This window comes from Galeopterus variegatus, unplaced genomic scaffold (genome assembly GCF_000696425.1).
Source record: "Galeopterus variegatus unplaced genomic scaffold, G_variegatus-3.0.2 Scaffold69, whole genome shotgun sequence".
NCBI classification, from domain to species: Eukaryota; Metazoa; Chordata; class Mammalia; order Dermoptera; family Cynocephalidae; genus Galeopterus; species Galeopterus variegatus.
In genome coordinates this window covers 558,099-580,013 of record NW_007726180.1, presented here as the reverse complement: position 1 = coordinate 580,013, position 21,915 = coordinate 558,099, and the positions used below count along the sequence as shown (strand labels likewise).

The following is a 21,915-nucleotide window of genomic DNA, read 5'->3' as shown; positions in this document are numbered from 1 at the left end:
AGCACTTTCCTTTTTCCTCTTTCTTCTTCCTGCTGGAATGCACATGTTCTGAGGGAAATGCCAAGAAGAACACGGAGACTTCAAGGGTGACATTGCTGGGCCACTGAACCAACGTCAGCATCTGCCCACCCCCAAATTTCTCATTATTTAATAAGCTACTGAAAGTTTTCTGTTACTTGAAACTGAAAAACAATTCTAACAGATACATTTTTCTTCTGTGTTGAGCTATTGACACATCAGCACACTTGTAATTATTTTTGCTTGTTCATGTACTTATTTAATCAAAAACTGTTTTGGGGATAGTTACTAGGTGCCAAGCTAAGTGCTAGGTAATGTAAGGGTGGATAAGCAGCCAATGTCCATACCCTTACAGAGCTAATATCCTTGTAGGAGACAAAGACCAGCAAACCTTAGGTACAGTGTAGTAAGATAAGCAGTATAATAGAGGACCAAAAGAGTATGGGGATTTGGGGGTTGGTAGTCAGAAAAGGCTTCCTGGAGGAACTGGCATTTACACTGAGACCTGGATAATGAATAGAACTTAAGCAGGCAAAGAAGAGGGAATATTATATACCAGGTCAGTAGGCAATAAAGAAGACAGAACATAGCTAAGAAAAAATGAAAATAGCTCAATGTTACCTGTGCACGAGGGAGGGAGGTGGAGGATCCAGGGAGAGCAGGGAAGTTAGGCTGGAGTTGTAATAAAAGGCCAAATCACACAAGACCTTGAAGCCATTTCAGGAAGTATGGACTGTCTTCAAATAGCAAGCTACTCATGGCTTTAAAAGGGGGAGGAGGGTAAGCTACATGAATATACTATATTTGTTTATTTATTTTAAGAAATTCAGAATTTTTATTCTTTGATACCTTAATTTTTTTTTTTTTATTGAAACACAATTGCTTCTACATATCCGTGGGGTACAGCATTGAATATCCATACCTGTGTGCAATATGTGATACTCAAATCAGAAATAATCAGTATATTCAACATCATACAATGTAATCATTTTTTTTTGTGAATATACTGTATTTAGAACAATCATTTTGGTTCTGTATTGTGGCTATTGTAAACAGAGCTGCAATGAACATGGGAGTGCGGGTATCCCATCAGGATGATGATTTCCATTCCTTTGGGTATACACCCAGAAGTGGGATTGCTGGTTCATATGGAAGATCTATCTGTACTTGTTTGAGAAACCTCCATACTGTTTTCCATAGTGGTTGTACTAATTTACAGTCCCACCAACAGTGTAGAAGAGTTCCCCTTTTCCCCACATCCTTGCTAGCATTTGTTATTCTTGGTCTTTTTGATAATACCCAGTCTAGTTGGGGTCAAGTGATATCTCAGTGTGGTTTTGATTCACATTTCCCTGATGATTAATGATGTTGAGCATTTTTTTATGTTTCTGTTGGCCATTTGTATGTCTTCCTTTGAAAAATGTCTGTTCGGCTCCTTTTCCCAGTTTTTAACTGGATTATTTGTTTTTTTTACTGTGAAGCTGTTTGAGTTCCTTGTATATCCTGGATATTAGTCCCTCGTCAGAACCTAAATGTCCATTGATGGACAACTGGATAAGGAAAATGTGGTATATACACAAAATGGAATACTACCCTGCCATAAAAAAGAATGAAATTCTGCCATTTGTAGCAACATGGATGAGCTTGGAGAAAATTATGTCAAGTGAAATAAGCCAGGAGCAGAAAGATAAGTACCTTATATCCTCACTCATAAGTGGGATGTAGAAAGAAAGAAAGACCAGAAAAAGATGTTGAACTTTCAGAAGGAGAGAACAGACCTATAGCTACTTGTGGTGAGAAAGATGGAGGGGGAGGGGAGTTAGAGAGTAATTTGGTAAGGGACACAAAGAGTAATTATAATTTGTAATGATGAATATGCTAATAACATTGAGTTGATAATTACATACTCTACACAAATACTGATAGTCAACTCTGTACCCCATAAATATGTATAATGAAAAATAAATAAATAAAGAAAGAATGATCATTTTGGATTCTATGCAGAGAATTAATGGGAAGTAGGAAGACTAGAAGTAGAGAAACCAGTTAGGTGAATGATGTGGTCATTTAGGCAAGACATGATAGCTGAGGAGTAGGAATGGAAAGAAGTAAGCAGACTGGAAAGCTATTTAGGCAGTGAATGGCTTTGTTATAGCTTAGCTATGGGGGTTGTAGAAGGAAGAGTCAAGCATGACACTCAGGTTTCCAAACTGCACAACTGCATGGGCTGTGGTGATGTTCACTAGATAGGGACCATAGGGAGAGAAGTAGGTTGCATTAGGAGAAAGAGGTTGGAAGAGGGTAAAGAGGAGTTCAGCTTTAGACCTATTCAATGTGAAGTTCCTGTGAGACATTAAAATGGAAAGAAAGCAGTAGGCTATACAGGACTGAAACTCAAAATAGCAGACTGAAACTACACAAGTGGATGAATTTTTGCAAAAAGTATATGTAAAGTGAGAAAAGAACAGAGAACAGCTTCACAGGCATGAGTCAAAAGTAGCTTGGCAAATTGCAGATTTTGTATGGGCCAGCTAAAAATGTAAGTTGCCTTCTAAAATTCCAACTTACTGTACTCATTGGGGAAGCAATTATATACCTTCCTTAGCTGATAAGATTTTAGGGACCAAGCCAAAAAATATAAACTGCAAGTGATCTTAATAAAGTGATCAAAAGAACTGAGAGAGTTGCTTGGGGCACCAAGGAGCATGGGAACGTGGAGAGAGGGGTCTGCCAGAAAGAGTAGTGAAGATGAAATAGACCAGTCCCCCAAAGTGCTAGTTTTGTGCCATGAACAAGCTTTCTTCTTGGCCCCTTCCCACTTAACATTCCCTAAACTTACCAAATTAATCTCTGATCTTAATTTGCTTTCCTAAAGAGGCTTCTCTTTGAAAAGCAAGTATTTCCCACTGAGATCTAATGATACCAATTAATTTCATATTAATAATTCTTCCTAAGCCTAATCTGTTCTTGTTTAACTGAACAGATACCAAATCTGCATTTGGAAAAGAAAGTACAAACCTTGCCACTGAGAAGAGGAAGTAAGTGTGAAAATTTTTTCCAAATATCAGTCCCCTATTCAGGTTCACCCTTTCTCCACCGGGGTCCTTTTGATAGATCCCCAAATATAACTTCCCAACTTTAGGTTGAATCTTATTTTCCATGGTCATTGAACACCTACCGTCTGGAATTCAGGACTAGAGCTGCTCTACACTCCAGGGTCGCTAGCTTAAATCAAGCTTCACAAGAGTTTTCACTTTTTAATCTCTAGCTCAGATGCAAGATTTACTTGGTTTTTTAATTTCAACATATCAATAGCTCATTACTCGTAAGCCTTCCTGCTTCTAGTTCAAACTCTGCTTTTTCCTCTTAATGATAGCCTTCCTTCTTAATAAACACTGCTTAACTGACTCTTTCAGTAGTTTATGTCATCTTCTGAAATTCATCTTTCACTATGGTCTTCCTCATTGTTGTACAGGTATATTTTTGCCCCTGTTTTCTGGTACAATTCAAAATAAGCACCCAACAATCAACTTATCACAGCATGCACAAGGTAGCTCTACATTTTGTGAAGGGAGTCATTATTCAACAAATAATTACCATCTCCCTATTACATCACCTAGTTCAGGACATGGAGGTGTATCAAATAAGAAAGACACAGTCTCTGTCCTCATGGAGTTCAGACTAATTTGGAGGACAAACATTAAACAATTGTTTACATAATTCATGCTTTTATTTACAATTAGATTAATTGGAAATGAAAGAAAAGCACAAGGGGTTAAGAGAGTGGATAATAAGGAGACAGGACCTAGTTTGAGGAGATAGTGTTTCTAAGAGCTGTTAATTTCCATAGATACATACTGAAATGAAGTTATGAGTCATATTACCCTATATGGATTTTCCCATTGGTTGTGTGCAGTGAGATGAAATGATGGTACCATGGACAATTATAACTCCATCATGAAGCCCAAAGTGACTTCTTTGTCACATTAAAGATGGTGTACCACGTGCCATGATGGAATAGAAAGATATTTCTTTGGATAGTGTTCTCAAAGTAGACTGATACATGGCTCTTCTAGCTACAAATCAATCTTTTATTTTTCTCTAATTTCTGAACTACCTTTGTTGTTGTGGGTAGATCATTTAATTTCACCAGACCTCAGATTCCTCATCTTTAAAATAGGAGACTGAGTCAAACCTATGAATTTAGTTGGCATTTGTCATCTTGGATCCTCTCAAGATCCAGTTTAGCAAGACTGGGAAAACAAACCTGTGTTGTCCATCCAGTGTCACCGCCCCATCATTATAGCCAGCAGTAGTTTTAGAAATAATGTAGTTTGTACCTTTTATGAATGCTTCCCCAAGAGGCGTTGATGTTCTCTGTTATCATGTGTACTTTTCTGGTATCATCTGCTGAATAATCCCGGAGAAGTTTCAGTGCCAAGTCGTTTGCCACGTCTACATTTATCTGCCATTGGCGGAGATCTTTGGCCAACTGCTATAAATGTGTATGGGAAAGAAAATGAATGTCAGTTTTTTTTCCCTAAAATCTCCAGTTGGAGTTTCTTAAAATGCTTCATAAATAGCTTCTGGCTCCTCATGTAGAACATGTCTACATGATTGCTTTTAACCTGCCATGTGATTTAGTCAGTCATGACGGTATAAGCTAACCCATGTTTCATGACAAAACTTTTCAAATTCAGCATCTTGAGTAATAAACAGGATCAGGTAATTCAATTTAGTAGCAATTAATTGGAAATAAAGTAAGCTTAATTGTTTTTAACACGTGAGAAACCAAACTATAAAAATAAGCTTCTGTATAATTGTTCAATATGTGACATATAACAAAATTTGAACAGAAAGAAAATAATCTCATGCATTTTTTCACTCTTCATTAACTTGTTGAATTGTTTATGTAATTAGTGCCATCTACTGGCATTCAAATAAACCTGCATATGGAAACTATAAAAAACAAAAGAACAGTGCTATTATTCTAGTTATAAACTTATTTGAAGGATCAAAATACTTAAAAAATATCCTACTTTAAAATTAAAATAAAAGTAAAAATACAAGAATCTTGCTAAACCAAAACACCTATGTTTTCTTCTTTGTTTGTCTTTGGCAATTGAGTGTTATCAAACTAGCCATTTCATCACTTGAAACATATTTCAGAGAAAGAAGTCGACCAGTAATAGATTTATCTATCTGGAAGCATATCAACCCAAAATTTCAATTAAATACTTCTACAAGTGCATGGAAGAGGCTTCTAAGCATTAACATATTAAATTGTTAAGATAGTTATATCAAGTCCAATGTGGTGGGTAAATTGATAAATTACCGATAAATTGATAAATTCATAAAGGAATAGGAACAGACCATTCAAACAAGAGAAAGAATAAAATAATTTCATTAAAAAAAGAAAAAGAAAAAAGTTAAATTTCAAGTAATAATAAAACAGAGTATTAAATCAAGAAGGTGCAATTTGGCACTAGTTAAATTAACAAAAAATAAAATCCAAAGCTGAAAGGACCAGTAAAATTAGCATATCTATATAGCTGGTAACAGTGTCTATTTGGACAATTTGGCAATAGATACCAAGTGACAAACAAATGCTTATTCCCATTAACCCAGTAATCTCATGTTTAGTAATTTATCCTAATAAAATATTCAAAAAAGTAAATAAGTTACAGAATAAAAATCTTCTTTAACCAAAACAGTAAAAAAAGTCAGAAACAATTTTAATGTTTAATGAGGGGACATTAATAGAACATAATACATCAACCCAATGATGCACAGTAATAGCTATAAAAAGAACACAATTTTCTTGTGTAAAAAAACATAACACAATTTTTATCTATACTGTCTTTTTTAACTCTGTAAGAATACATAGTCATGTACTAGAAAGAGAACACAAGAAACTGAAAATAATTGATGCTTCTGAAAAGAGGAATCATATTGTTTTAATATTTGTTCTTTTTTGTTAGTATGCTTTTTATAATAAAAATCAAATGCTAGTACTTTTAGCATATTTTCAGTGCATTTGGTTGAATTTCTATCCTTGATAATATACAAGAGTACTTCAAAAAGTTCGTAGAAAAATAGTATTAAAAGATACAAATCACAGGCTTCCAGTCAAGATGGTGGAATAGACGGTTCCCAGCATCACTCTGTCCCACAAATCAACCAATTTACAACTATCAAAAAGCAACAACAGCTAAGCTGGGGCTGCTAGAGCTCAGGGGAAGAGGAGGAGAGACCTACTGAATTCATGAAGGCAGGAGAAGCCACGATGAGAGAAAGAAAGGACCACTCCCACCATTTCCAGCCCCTGCCACTTCCAGGCTGGCCCTAGTGAGTGCATGGAGGAGGAGCCAGCAAAACCCACAGACCTTTTATGTGCCCTTCATATAAAGTTGCTTGGAGGTGGCAGGGGAGAAGAGGGCCTTGGTGGCCCTCAGGCCAGCAAGACCACTATCAGGGTTCCTGTGGACCCACATAGGAGAGAGGGGCCACAGACAATGGAAAAAAGGAGACACTCAGAGGCCGGTGAGAAACCACAAGGAACCGGAAGGTGGAGGTTTGAGTGCGGGTGGTGGGGGAAATGGGAGATGGGCCCACCAGTGGAACACTGGGGCACAGCAAGAACAGCTGATCTGCCCCCCAATCAGCACAGGACCACTCAGTGGAGACTAGTCAGGAATACAGATCTTCAGGGGGTGCAGTTTGCTGAAATGTCTCAGGCCCAGACCAGAGTTTCCACACAAACAAGGTGTACTGGAACTCAAAAGACCTGGAAGTACAATACAAGGTCAACAATTAAAACCTGAGGTGCGCAAAGAGCCTTCCTCAGAGAATCAACAGCAAAGTAGCAATTTAACTCAACTACAGGGCTCAAGTGCTGGTCCCCACAAGAAATTCCCACAGGTGATTGTGGATGGACAGCAGGGGGACATGGCTGAGGCCTTTGGCCCCCCACACCCTGATTCAGGGGCCAGTGGGCTTCTGGTGGTGGCTGGGTCTTCACTGGGCTTGATGTGAACATGGGGGAGGTGTGGCCCCCTACCCTGGCTCAGGAGCCCTGGGGGGCTTCCAGCCGATATTTGTATTTTACAAAAAGAATTTATTATCTATCATCTACTAAATCGACAAAACTGAGACCAATAACTTGGTTATCTTTTTCTAAGGTAATTCCTTTTTAAGAAGAGTTCAGTTGTTAAATAAATACTTACGATGAACCAACATAAGAGCATATATGTATAGTCTGAGGAATACAAAATATAAATAAAAATTTTAATGAATATATAATTAAAATCATTTACTTTACCTAAGCAAGTTAAATAATCTTGTAAGCCACCCCTCACTCATGCATTGCTATTTGAAAAGTCTAGGTATAAGAGGATACACTCTTTGGATGGTTTCACAGTTGTATGCATATGTTCAAACCCTTCAAATTTGTATGCATTAAATATGTGCAGTTTTTGTATATTAATTACACTTCAGTAAAGCTGTTAAAAATCTTAAAAAATGAAATGCAGGATGTGCCAATGAATCTAAAAAAAAATAATCTATAGATAACAAGAAATACCTAAAAGTAGACGTTGAAAGTATGCTGGAATTTTCCAAGATCTCTAAAGGAAAAATCAAGCTAGAGTTAAATTAGAGACAAAATAGTAAAAAGGTAGTAAAAGAGTGAGGAAAGGCAAAAATGCACATACCATATATTTTTCTCCACAATTATATTCACAATGAAAGTTCAGACTTTTTTATACCTAAGGAAATCTTGACTGAGCACTAACTCTGACTGAATATTGCCCAGGCTTTGTGAGACTGTAGAATTAAAAAGAAAAACACCCGCTGATCTTGACTAAGATTGAAAAAACTAAGGCCCTTGTCTAAACACAAAAGTTCTCAACCACCACTTTCTTTTCTCCCTTTTTAAAGACATTTACCAGAACAGAATGATTTCCCTTCCTCCTAAGTTAATATGCTGACCACCTTGGGCTTTACTGAAGTGTCATTCGTACTAGAAACCATGACCTTGACCAGCGTTGCCTACCACTGTGAAATTTACTACTGGGATAACTCCAGACCTCAGAAGGAGTGTAAATTCAAAAATACAATAGACTTCACACACACCCTTTTTTCTTTCTGAATTCCATTTACAATGGTGTACCCTGTAGGGAATTGTTGTTTGGCGACTGTAGTGTCTGAAGAAATTTAAAATACTGTGAGAGCACCAGCTATAAAAAAAGATGATTTTGTATATATGTGTGTGTGTGCATTTTCTGTGAAGAATATAAAATGCTAAATCCCCAAAAGATTAGGTCCCCGACCAGGAAAAAAATATTTCACATTCAAACCTAATATGTTGCTGCTGCGATATGTACGTGGTATTTATAAACAGCATTTTAGGAAGAAGGATTGTAGACTATGAGACAACTTGAAGTAACTTCAAGAATTTTGAGTATTTTTTCATTTTAATTGATATTTTTAATTAATATTAAATTAATAGTTTTCATTTTAATTAATATTTTTAAGATTTTGCTGTTTGTCATCTTATGTTTTATTTGTAAGAACTCTTTTTTTTGAGATATTGACCCTATATGGGAGAAAAAGAGGAGAGGCTCCCTTTAACTTAGACAATAAAAGGGAGTGAGTAGACCTATAATTAAAATTTTAAGGTTGAGTACTGGTTAAGTGTTCTTATAAAATGTGTTTTTGGGATATTCACCTACAAGTGAAATAAATGTTTGTTCTTTTTTTTTTTTAAGGGAACAGTTTAATGAATGTTAGTAAGGGTGTAGATTTGTGCAACCATCATCATAATCAAGTTTCAGAGATTTCCATTACCCCAAAAAGTCCCATTGTGCTTGAATGCAGTTAAACTCCACACCCACCCCCAGCCCTGGAACCACAGATATGCTTTGACATGGAGTAGGAGGGTACTTTGGAGTCCATTAAATACCCAAGAGTTATGAAGTAACACCATAGCAACAGTTGGGGAGTCAGTGAGACACACAAAAAAGGAGAATAGTTGTAGGATATTTTTTGGTGTCCCTAGATCATTCAGTCATGTGATTATAAGACAGTCTCTTAGTTTTCTGCCCCAGATGGCTAACTGCTTAGCATGGTGTGTGAGTTTTAAACGCTAATCCTCAGAGGGCTAGCTCATCTCCAAGAGCCGTAGGATACCTCACTGTGTCTCTGTGCACTAACACTCCCTTACTGTCACGTTTAAAGCAAACAAAAGTCCTGACAACATGGATTTCTTTTCTTCCACCATAATGAGCAGAGTTGTAACATTTGCTTGTGTCCCAGACTAGTTCTAATTAGTAACCTTTCTGAGGGGTGGCCTGAACAATGAAGGCGTTTTGCTTTCATAAAAACGCAAAGGGACAGAGGGCTGTGCGGAGGCATCTCCAGCTTCATTTTTAAAATGATTATGCAATAAGTTTACATGTATTTTTCTGACTATGAAAATAAAAATTAGCCGCTCATCATAGTTGCCATAGAAACCTGACGCCATAATGGCGACCATGGCGACCATGACGATATTTAGTAGAGATCAAGGTAATCTGGTGAGAAGAGCAAGGGTCCCGCCTTCAGGTATTTGGACTCGGCTGAGGGTGCGGGTGCCCCGCGATGGGGGCTGAGCCTCCCTCGGGTGTGGGGAGACGAAGGGATCCCAGATCCAAGTCGCTTCGTTCCCGCTTTTGACACTCGGCACCCCGCTGTCTTGTGAGGCAGAGAGATATGGGACCCTCCTGGCCCCAGTAAGTGCGGTGTCCTGCTCCAGAGTGTCCTGGAGCTACTTTCCAAGTAAAGGCAGGGCGCGGTAGGATAAGACAGGTAACGACTCTCTGAGCCCAGCTTTCTCCTCTGTAAAGTGGGGATGAGAATGCTCACCCACAGGATTCAGTGGTAACACATGCGCAAGCCCATGGCCTTGTGGTTACTGCGGGATCATGATCGCCTTGTATGCATTCAGGCCACTTCTTATCCCTTTCAAATTTGTCGTTAGGGAATATGATAAGGAAAGGCAAAGAAAAATGCCCTGGTGAGAAACCTATCTTACCTTCCGGTTGTCATGATCACTACAATTGCATCAATGGTATTGGTCACTAACCCCATACATTGTATGGGTTGTGGTGACTGCCGAAGCTTCTACTCCAGATTTGAAGGGCAACAGTCCTCAGAACACTCCCAAGGAGACACTTCCATCTCTTGTGCGATATGATGCCTGTCTCAAATGAGTTCACAGATGTGAACAAAAGCATGTTGTGGAATAGCTCCTGTAAGTTTCACAAAATAATCTAGAAGTAGAGAAGCTACTTTGATCTCATAACTGAAGAAGTTTAGCAGGTGGAATATCCTTCCATCAGCAGGTCAATGCTTTGTAGTAGCCCTTGAGCCCCATCTTAGAGATGCCACTGTTTGAAAGCAATGAAGTCTTCTACTTGAATAAAGAACTTTATTTTTAATATGGTTTTGTAATAAGTTTACATATATTTTTCTGATAGTGTAAATAAGCATCAGTGATTCCCACCAACACCATCAGATGGGTGTTGAAATATGTTGTCCATTAGAAGGCATAGTGATGGGCTGGCCCGTGGCTCACTCGGGAGAGTGCGGTGCTGATAACACCAAGGCCCCGGGTTCGGATCCCACATAGGGATGGCCGGTTCGCTCACTGGCTGAGTGTGGTGCTGACAACAACAAGTCAAGGGTTAAGATCCCCTCACCGGTCATCTTTAGAAAAAAAGAAAAATAGGAACATTCAGAGAACAGAAGAGAGATCTTGGAAATTTAAAATATTATTAAAAATTAAAACTAAAAAGGAGGGGTTTAAAAAAAAAAAAAAAAAAAAAAAAAAAGAAGGCATAGTGATATTGTAATTTGTATTATTTGTGGTAGCCACAATTTTATCAATTCTATAGTGAAATTTTGCAGAATTCAGGACCATCCAAGTGTTAGTTTAAAATGTCAGTTGGAAATGTATTTTTTTCAAAGTTAACAATTTCCCCATAGTTTTGTAATAACCCATCTTAGAGATGCTTTACTTTACCATAAAACAATGAATTGTTCACTTCTGGGAAAGAAATTGATGTTCAACACACATCTGCAATAAATTTACATATGTTATTCTGACTGCTTAAATAATAATCAGTAATTTCCATGTATTTCTGTGATGGATGTTGAAATATGCAGCTACTTAGAACGTTTCCTTTTATTTATTTATTTATTTATTTTTGTTTTAATTTATCAATATACAGTGTAGTTGATTTTTGTGTCCCTTTACCAATTCTTCTTTCCCCCCTCCCCATCCCCACCCTCTGTCAACATCACATCTGTTCACTTCTCTTAACAAGTTCAAGGAACTGTTGTGATTGTTGTGTCTTCTCCCCTCCCACTGTTTGTTTGTATATTTATTTGTTTATTTGGTTTTAGCTCCCACAAATAAGTGAGAACATGTGGTATTTTTCTTTCTGTGCCTGACTTATTTCACTTAACAATTTTTTCTATGTCCATCCATGTTGCTGTGAATGGTAGTATTTCATTCTTTTTTATAGCAGAGTAGTATTCTGTTGTGTAGATATACCACATTTTCCATATCCACTCATCTGATGATGGACATTTGGGCTGGTTCCAGCTCTTGCCTATTGTAAATAGTGCTGCAATAAACATTGGAGTACAGGTGTCCCTTCAACGTGATGATTTCCATTCCTCTGGGTATATTCCCAGCAGTGGAATAGCTGGGTCACATGGTAGATCTACCTGTAATTGTTTGAGGAAACTCCATACCATTTTCCATAAAGGAGGCAGCCCCACCAACAGTGTAGGTGGGTTCCTTTTACTCTGCAACCTTGCTAGCATTTATCATTCTCAGTCTTTTGCATTTTAGCCATCCTAACTGGAGTGAGATGGTATCTCAAAGTGGTTTCGATTTGCATTTCCCGAGTGCTGAGTGATGTTCAGCATTTTTTCACGTGTCTGTTAGCCATTCGTATATCTTCCTTTGAGGAATGCCTATTCAGCTCCTTTGCCTGTTTTTTTGCTTGTTCTTTTGCTGTAAAATTCTTTGAGTTCCTTGTATATTCTGGATATTAGTCCTTTATCAGATGTATATTTTGCAAATATTTTCTCCCACTCTGTTGGTTGTCTTTTCACTCTGTTAATTGTTTCTTTTGCTGTGCAGAAGCTTTTTAGTTTGATATAATCCCATTTGTTTATTTTTCCTTTGGTTGCCTGTGCTTTTGGGGTCATTTTCATGAAGTCTGTACCCTTTCCTACTTCCTGGAGTGTTTCCCTATGTTTTCTTTAAGGAGTTTTATTGTTTCAGAGTGTATATTTAATCCTTTAATCAATTTTTAGTTGATTTTAGTATATGGTGAGAGGTATGTGTCTAGTTTCATTCTCCTGCATATGAATATCCAGTTTTCCCAACACCATTTGCTGAAGAGGCAGTTCCTTCCCTAGTGTGTAGACTTGGTGCCTTTGCCAAAGATCAGATGGCTGTAGGTGTGTGGGTTGAATTCTGGATTCACTATTCTATTCCATTGATCAGTGTGTCTGTTTTTATGCCAGTACAGTGCTATTTTGGTTATTATAGTTTTGTAGCATAGTTTATAGTGAGGTAATGTTGCACCTCCCACTTTATATTTTTTGCTCAGAATTGCTTTGGCTATTCGTGGTCTTTTGTTATTCCATATAAATATTAGGATAGTTTTTTCCATTTCAGGGAAAAATGTCATTGGAATTTTGACAGGGATTGAATTGAATCTGTAGATCACTTTGGATAGTATGGACCTTTTGACTCTGTTAATTCTTCTAGTCCAAGAGCATGGGATATCTTTCCATCTTCTTGTGTCCTCTTTAATTTTTCTCAACAGTGGTTTGTAGCTCTCTCCGTAGAGATTTTTCACATCCTTGGTTAACTTTATTCCTAAGTATTTTAGTTTTTTGGTGGCTATTGTAAATTGGATAGCTTTCATGATTTCTATTTATGTACGTTCACTGTTGGAGTATAGAAATGCTACTGGTTTTTGCGTGTTGACTTTGTATCCTGCAACTTTGCTGAAATCATTTATCAACTCTAAGAGTTTTTTTAAGGGGCTTTAGGTTGTTCAATATATAGGATCATATCATCCGCAAACAGGGACAGTTTGACTTCATCTTTTTCAATCTGGATGCCCTTTATCTCCTTCTCTTCTCTGATTGCTCTGGTTAGTACTTCCAACACTATGTTGAATAGGAGTGGTGAGAGTGGGCTTCCTTCTCTAGTTCCTGTTCTTAAGGGAAAAGATTTCAATTTTTCCCCATTCAGGATGATATTGGCAGTGGGCTTATAATATATGGGTTGAATTATGGTGAGATATTTTCCATATATACCTAACTTGTAGAGAGTCTTAATCATGAATGAATCTTGAATTTTGTCAAACGCTTTTTCAGCATCTATAGAGATGATCATATGGTCTTTGTCTTTGCTTTTATTGATGTAGTGTATCACATTTATCGATTTGCATATGTTGAACCAACCTTGCATTCCTAGGATAAATCCCACTTGATCATGGTGTATAATTTTGTGTATGTGTTGCTATATTCTGTTAGCTAATATTTTATTGAGGATTTTTGCATCTATTTTCATCAAGGATATTGGCCTGTAGTTTTCTTTTCTTGTTGTATTTTTGTCTGGTTTTGGTATCAGGGTGATATTTGCCTCATAGAATGAGTTTGGGAGAATGGCCTCTGTTTCAATCTTTCGGAATGGTCTATAGAGAACTGGTATCAATTCCTCTTTGAAGGTTTGGTAGAATTCTGCAGTGAACACATCCGGTCCTGTGCTTTTCTTTGTTGGTAGACTTCTGATAACAGCTCCAATCTCTTTTATTGTTACTGGTCTGTTCAGATTTTCTGTATCTTCTGGGTTCAGTTTTGGTAGTTTGTATGTGTCCAGAAATTTATCTATTTCCTCCAGATTTTCAAATTTGTTGGCATATAGTTGTTTATAGTAGTCTCCAATGATTCCTTGTATTTCTGAGGTATCAGTTGTAATATCACCTTTTACATTTATATTTTTTGTTATTTGGTTCTTCTCTCTTCTTTTCCTATTTAGCCTTGCTAATGGTTTGTCAATTTTATTTAACTTTTAAAAAAACCCAACTTTTTGTTTCATTGATCTTTTGTATCGTTTTTTGGGTTTCAATTTCATTAAGTTCTGCTCTGATCTTAATTATTTCTTTCCATCTGCTAACTTTGGGTTTTGATTGTTCTTGTTTTTCTAGTTCTTTAAGGTGAAGTATTAGGTTGTTTACTTGACATCTTTCCATTCTTCTGAAGTAAGCATTTAAAGTGATGTTTGGGTATGATGTATCATTATTTTCATTAGTTTCAATAATTTTTTTGATTTCCTGTTTAATTTCTTCTTGGACCCATATGTCATTAAGTAGAATGTTGTTTAATTTCCATGTGTTTGTATAGTTTCCAGAGTTTTGTTTGTTATTGATTTCTAATTTTAATCAATTGTGATCTGAAAAAATACATGGAATAATTACAATCTTTTTGAATTTGTTGAGACTTGCTTTGTGACATGGTCGATTCTGGAGAATGTTCCATGTGCTGATGAGAAGAGTGAATATTCTGAGGTTGTTGGATGGAATGTTCTGTAGATATCTGCCAAGTCCAATTAGTCTAAAGTATAGTTTAGATCTTGTGTTTCTTTATAAATTTTTTTGCTAGATGATCTGTCCAATAATGAGAGTGGTGTGCTCTGGTCTCCTGCTATTATAGTATTAGTGTCTATCTCACTGTTTAGTTCTAACAGTGTTTGCTTTATAAATCTGGCTGCTCCAATGTTGGGTGTGTCTATATTTATGATTGTTATGTCTTCTTGATGGATACTTTTTTCATCATATAGTGGCCTTCTTTATCACTTTTTATGGTTTTTGGTTTAAAGTCTATTTTATCTGATATAAGAATAGCTACTGCAGCTCGTTTTTCATTTCTATTTGCATGGTATACCTTTTTCCATCCTTTCAGTTTTAGTCTATGTGTGTCTTTACAGGTGAGGTGAGTCTCTTGAAGGCAGCACATAGTTGGGTCCACCATTTTAATCCAGTCAGTCAGTTGAGTGCGGAATTTAATCATTTTACATTGAGTTGTTATTGAAAAGTGTTGATTTGCTCCTAGCATTTTATAGAGTTTGTTTGGATGTCTTAAGTATCTTTTGTTCCTTTCTTTCTGATTTACGGTTTGTCTTCTGTGTTCGTTGGTTTCTTGGGGTGGTTGATAAACTTCTTTCTCTCTTTATTGTTAGCATTTTTGTTTTACTGGTGGGTTTTGTTCTTTCTTGAGTGTTTATTGTAGTGGTGTTTGTTTTTCAGGTACCAAACCAAGTACTCTGATGAGAATTTCTTGTAAGGCTGGTCGTGTGGTAGTGAACTCCTGCAGTTTTTGTTTGTCTGAGAAATATACTCTTGTCTTTCATTTTGGAAGGATAGCTTTGCTGGGTAAAGTCTTCTTGGCTGGCAATTTTTGTCTTTTAGTATTTTGAATATATCATCCCATTCTTTTCTGGCTTTTAGGGTTTCTGATGAAAAGTCTGATGTTATTCTGATTGGGGCTCCCTTAAAGGTGACTTGGTGCTTCTCTCTTGCAGCTTTTAAGATTCTCTCTTTGTCTTTGAGTTTTGCCAGTTTGACTATAACATGTCTTGGAGAGGACCTTTTTGGGTTGAATATGTTTGGGGATCTTTGAGCCTCCTGAATCTGAAGATCTGTGTCTTTCCCTATACCTGGGAAGTTTTCTGCCATTATTTCGTTGAATATGTTTTCAATGCCATTTCTTTTTTGCTCCCCTTCTGGAATACCCATTATTTGGATATTTGAGTGCTTAAGGTTGTCTGTTATCTCTCTTAGATTTTCTTCAATTTCTTTAATTCTTTTTTCTCTTTTTCTGTCTGCCTGTGTTATTTCGAACAGCCCATCTTCAAGGTCAGAAATTCTCTCTTCTGCTTGTCCTAGCTTGCTGGTTAAACTCTCTGTTGTGTTTTTTATTTTGTTGAATGAATACTTCAGCTCCGCAAGGTCTGCTACATTCTTTTTCAGGGCATTGATTTCTTTGTACATTTCTTCTTTCAGGTTCTGTATACTTTTTCTCATTTCATTCTGTTGTCTAACCGAGTTTTCTTGTATCCCATTTAGTTTCGTTAGAATTCTTGCTCAATATTCCTTGTCAATCATTTCAAGGACTTCCTGCTCTATATGATCTAGAGCTTGAGAGTTATTATTTTCCTTTGGTGGTATCATGCTTTCTTGATTTTTTATATTTCTGGTGTCTTTCCTTTGGTGTTTAGTCACTGTGGCAGGGGATTTCATGGTCCACTTGTTCAACCCCAGTGTCTGGCTAGGATCCTGCAGGGACTGCCAATTCAGCAGTGGGCTGGTGGCTCGGGCCTCTCTGGGCCACAGGGACTGGCCTGGGCTGGGAGTCCCATGGTGGGACCTGCCTTTTCCAATGCAGATGGCTCAGGGCCCTGTGGGCCTGGCAGCTCTCAGGCCTCTCTGGGCAGTGTGGAGTGGCCTGGGAGGGGGGTCCTGCGATGGGACGTACCTGTTCTGGCGTGAGTTTGTCAGGGCCCTGTGGGCCTGGATGGCTCTCAGGCCTTTCTGGGAGGTGCAGACTGGCCTGGGTTGGGGTTCCCACGGCGGTGCCTACCTGCTCCGGCACAGGTGGTTCAGGGCCTTGAAATAAATGTTCTGGGTGAACTAGATTTTTAAACTTTTGATGACTGTATCTCAAAGGAGCTTCATGAAAGGCCGTGGGGAGTAATGAAAAGGCGTTTTTTTCCAGAAAGCCTTGCTTGTCCATTGTCTTGCAGTTTGATCTGAAGGATGTCATTAACCTTGTGAGTCCATTTGTCATCTGTAAAATAGAATGGGGCTACCTTGCCTATGTCTCAGACTTGTCATGAGGTGTCAAAATCAAAATCAAGTTGCTTGGAAAAGTATAAAACAGAATCCTAATATATTTATGGACAAAAGGTTGTACATATTGGATTTCTGTCATTTTGCCTTGGATACTTTTGCATTCATGAACTGAGGGATTCATGGAAAAAATGAGCTCTGCAAACTTAATAGGTCTTAGATCCATTCCCTGCCCATCTTCTACTCTACTCATTATTGTGGATAGATTAACCCTCATAGGAGGTCAGAATTTCTCAGGATCTCCTGTGAGCTGGCTTCTAGCTGGGTTGGGCCAGTGAGAGGCACTGGAGGGAGATGAAAGAGCAGGAGGAAGGGTGAAACTAAAGAACTTCTTCTATTTTCTCTCTATCTGGGCAGTGTCTCCTTTGTGTTTCTGTTTCCTACTGGACAGCTCCTCCATCTGTAGTGCCAGTACCTGCTGTGCAGCCCCCACAGTGGTTGAGTTAGCACCAGATGGCTGTGGTTTCCAGACTTTGGTAACACTCGTTGGCCCTCCAGCCTTTGAGATAGTAATAGCTTCCTGAAGTTGCTAAACTCTGGGTCACCTCACCATCTGCTGTTGGGTTTCTCAGCTCCTCCATTAAGTGGAACCAGTCCCCTGTATTAGATTTCCTCTGAAATACTTTATCTAGTGTGGTTTCCAAGTTGAACCTCGATGAAAGGAATTGAAAGACATCTCCCAGCAAATGACCCTACCTACAATTACACAGAGGAAACTTAATATATCAAGCATATATTTCACGAACTATCAGACTTTACATCTTTCATCATCCTTTCTAGTCTCAGAGGAAGAAGCGACTCTTCTGCTATTGGAAGTTGATTTCACCATCTGGGCACCCATCTATTCTGGGATCCTCCTCCATGTGCTCTCTCTCTTATTGTGTGTTCCAACTTGCCTCTCTGCAGGGTCTCTCTCCATAGCCTTCAAATATGAGTGTCTCTTGTCTTTAAACAACAGCAACAAAAATCTGTACTGTATCATTTTCTTTCCTTTCCCAGCCACACTCTTCAGAAGGCAAATATGCATTCATTGCCTCAACTTGATTACATTCTTGCCACTCTACAATTCATCAAAATTAGGCTTCTGCCCTCACCATTCTACTAAAATTCTTCTGACAGAAGTCACTGTGGCTTCACATTTCTGTGTATTCATGCCCTTTGCTACATAACTTTGAAGTTTGTCTTACAAAAGGCAGAGTTTTACTTTCTTGCCTTTGACATTGAACTTGACCATGTGACTTGCTTTGCCTAATCCTAATGAAAGGTTGATAGAAGTGACACAAGCAGAAGTTTGAAATGTGTTTGTGCAGTAGGGCTGGCCCTTTTGCCATTTTCCATAACCATTATATATGAATATGCCCTGGGCTAGCCTGTTCATCCAAGGAGAACAATGAGTTACATGTGAAGCAGCATCACCCCATCAACCCATGAAGAAATGCCATCCCACCCAAGTTGTAAACTCATGAAAAGCCAATATATGCTTATTGTTGTATGCCGCTGGAAATTTGAGGTTGTTATTGCAGCATTTTTTTGAAAATAGTTAACTGATTCAGTCACCAATGGCCAATGCCTGTGGAAAGATTTAGGTTCTGATTTACTTGATTTATTTTGTAGCAACTAGTGCTGTTGACCACTGTCTTAAAGTTCTTTCCTTTCTTGGCTCCCTCTCTTCAGGTCTCTTCTGTACTCTCTTATGGTTTAAGTTTTTTCTTTATTGTCTGGCCTTTAAATATTGGTGTTCCTCAAGGTTCTGTCCCTAGCTCAATTTTCTTCTCCCTCTGATTGTAACTTGTTCCTCAATTGGGAGAGGAGGAGGGGAGCTTACCCCCAGAAAGACTGTATCATAATTTTCCCTTATATCCAAATCTTCTACCTAGATTGCCACTGCCTTAATTGAGGTCGCCATCATCTCTTGCTCAGATTCTGCAATAAACTCCACTCTCAAACTTTTACATCTACATACAACTCCTTAAGTAATCTTTTTGTAATGCAAATAGAACCTCACTGCTCCTCTGTGTAAAACCTTTCAATGGCTCCCTATTACCTACAAGACAAAGTCTAAACCTCTCTCCTCGGATTACAAGGCCCTTAAATATATGACCCCTACCTACATATCCACTTTCATCTTTTCTTATCTCCTTTCTTTGTGAGCAATCCCATACTTGTCCACATGAGACTACAAGAGCTCTGAAAGGTTAAGTAACTTGTTCAAGGTGACATAGATGTGAGAGAGGCATCAGAAAAATGCAGGGTTCTGGAGTCTCAGTTCAGGGTTTAATTCAGTTAAAGAAGATATGCTTTCATATAAAGGAATTTAAGGAAACTGATTGGGTTTATTATAACTGAACTTTGAAGAATATAATCTTCTTGATGATTATAGCACGATTGAAAAATTATTGTATATAATCAAGTTTCCAAATAAAGACAGCAGAAAAATATATATTTGGTTTATTAAAAAAATCACTAAACAATTTAGTCCTAAGTATGAATTAATGATCTATAAATCCTTATTGGGAAAAAGAAACACAATTTATTTAAAACCTCTTTATAGATTTATAATAGAAATGTTAAAATATCTGTAAGGAAGCTATTTCAAGAGTAGAGCCTCTCACCATTAACTTCAATACTCATCTATTAAACCTTTGACATTTCCAAACAACTCTGTTACAGAAGGTAACACTCTATACAGGGGATACTATTTAAGAAAATGGCCCTCATTTTCCAGCTTACTGGAAATGATTAATCTTTTCAATAGCTTTTGGGACTACATACTAACATTGTTACTTTTTTGTCCTTTCAACAATGACGACAAGCTGAGAGCAGGCTAGTAAATGTGTTATCGGCCAACCCATTAGAGTTCCATTATTTTCTGTCTTACATGGCTTCATATAATGAATTTTTATAATTAAACTAATGGCATACAATTTGTTTTTCCCCCTCTTTACTTTCAGGCCCCATTTCTCTTCCAGCTTCTTTGGAATAAGTTGTATACAAAAAGAAGGGAGGAGAATCCTCCAAGTGCTTCATTACCTTAATTTTATTATGACATTTTAGAAAGCATTCTCTTTATCTGGGCTCTCTCTTTAATTTGCTGACTTTATTAAAAGGCTTAAGCAGTGTTGTAATGAACAAATCACCCAGCTACTCCAGGCATCTAACAGAAGTCTTGTTGAGGGGGTGTGGAAATGGATGGGCGGAAATAACTTGAGAGAGAGAATGCCAGAGGACATATTCGCAGAAAGTGGCATTTTCTCAGCTACTTTTCAAATTCTGTGAGCCTACTGTGGTAGACTGCATTATTGTTCACAAGTACCTAGTGCCTTTTCATTCCAGAGGATCATACATCTGCACCCCCACTGAACTCAGGGATGGCCACATAACTGGTTTTGTCTACTTGTCACTTCCAGGCAGAAGGTTTAAGATCCAGTGAGTGGCATTATTCACTATGTTCCCTGCCTCTGTGATCACAAAAACATGTAGCAAGACAGAGCTATCATCAGCTATGGTCCTTGAGCCACTAAGCTAAGTAGAACCTCTTGTCAATCTACAACAGACATATAACATGAGCAAAATATAAACTTTGTCTTAAGCCTGTAGATTTTGGGGTTGTTTGTTACTGTGGCTTAACTTAACCTATCCTGACTGGCATACCTACTCAGACACAACCTTATCTTAGATAGAGTGGGGCAATTCTAATATCTCTATATAGTCTGGGTCCAAGGCCAGGGATAGGGATAGAATAAGCTAGTATAATAACACATAAAGAACAAGTTATATTGCTAACAAATAGGAAGCCATACACATATTGAAGAAATGTTCAGAGTAACAATATCCATGTTTTTCTGAGCTACAGGTAACATCTCAAAATACATTCTGTGGGAAGGAACTTGCCTATCTTGATGAAAAAAGGAAGTGGCTTTCTAGTCATTTTGTAATGGAGGCTCCGATCTAGGCAGCAGTTAAGGTACATAGTCATGGCTATTTTTCATTCTTATGGCTGATGAGGCGTTTCATGGAAAAGACAAATGGAGACTATGTTTCTACAGCTGTGTTCATAAACTTGAAGAAACAAGAAAAGATCTGCAGTCTTAATGACATGCAGATATACTTTTTTAAGTAACTTTATTGAGACAATTCACTTGCCATAAAATCTATCCTCCAAAACTGCATAATTTAGTGCTTTTTAGTATATACACAGAGTTGTGCAGCTATCATCTTAATCTAATTTTGAAACATTTTTGTCACCCCCAAAAGAAATCCCATACCCATTACCAGTTACTTTCTATTGTTCCCTTACCCCAGCCTTTACTGGACATTTCATATAAATGAACTCATAAAATATGTGGTCTTCTGTAACTGATTTCCATCACTTAGCATGAAGTTTTTGAGGTTCATCAATGTTATAGCATGTATCAGTACATTATTCCTTTTTATTGCTAAATATTATTCCATTGTTGTATGTACCACATTTTGTTTATCTATTCATTGGCTGATAGACATTTAGGTTGGTTTCACTTCTTGGGTGTTATGAATAAAGGTTTTGTGTATACTTATGTTTTCATTTTTTCTTGGGTCTACACTTCAGAGTGGAATGGTTATGTCATATGGTAACTCCATGTTTAATGTTTCCAGGAACTGTCAAAAATTTTTCCAAAGTGGTTTTACAATTTTATATTCTCAACAGTAATGTATGAGGGTTACAATTATTCTCTATTCTTGTCAGCATTTGTTATTGTCTTTTTCATTTTAGCCATCCTAGTGGGTATGAAGTGATATCTCATTGTGGTTTTTATTTGTATTTTCTTTAAGACTTCTGATATTAAGCATCTTTTTAAAAAAATGTACTTATTGACCATTTATATCTTCTTCTTGAGGTGCCTGTTCAAATATTTTAACTAACACATTACATTCCAAAAAG

At 37.5% G+C, this 21,915-nt stretch overlaps 1 protein-coding gene across 3 annotated transcripts in view; it reads right to left on the bottom strand.

Moving 5' to 3' along the window:
- The window catches only part of DMD (dystrophin), a 734,955-nt gene that overhangs the window by 524,912 nt on the left and 188,128 nt on the right, over positions 1-21,915 (bottom strand). For all 3 annotated transcript variants that reach the window (XM_008577619.1, XM_008577628.1, XM_008577636.1), the window contains one exon: positions 4,359-4,513. In XM_008577619.1, the coding sequence (XP_008575841.1) occupies positions 4,359-4,513 (155 nt within the window). The remainder of the gene's footprint in view (positions 1-4,358; positions 4,514-21,915) is intronic.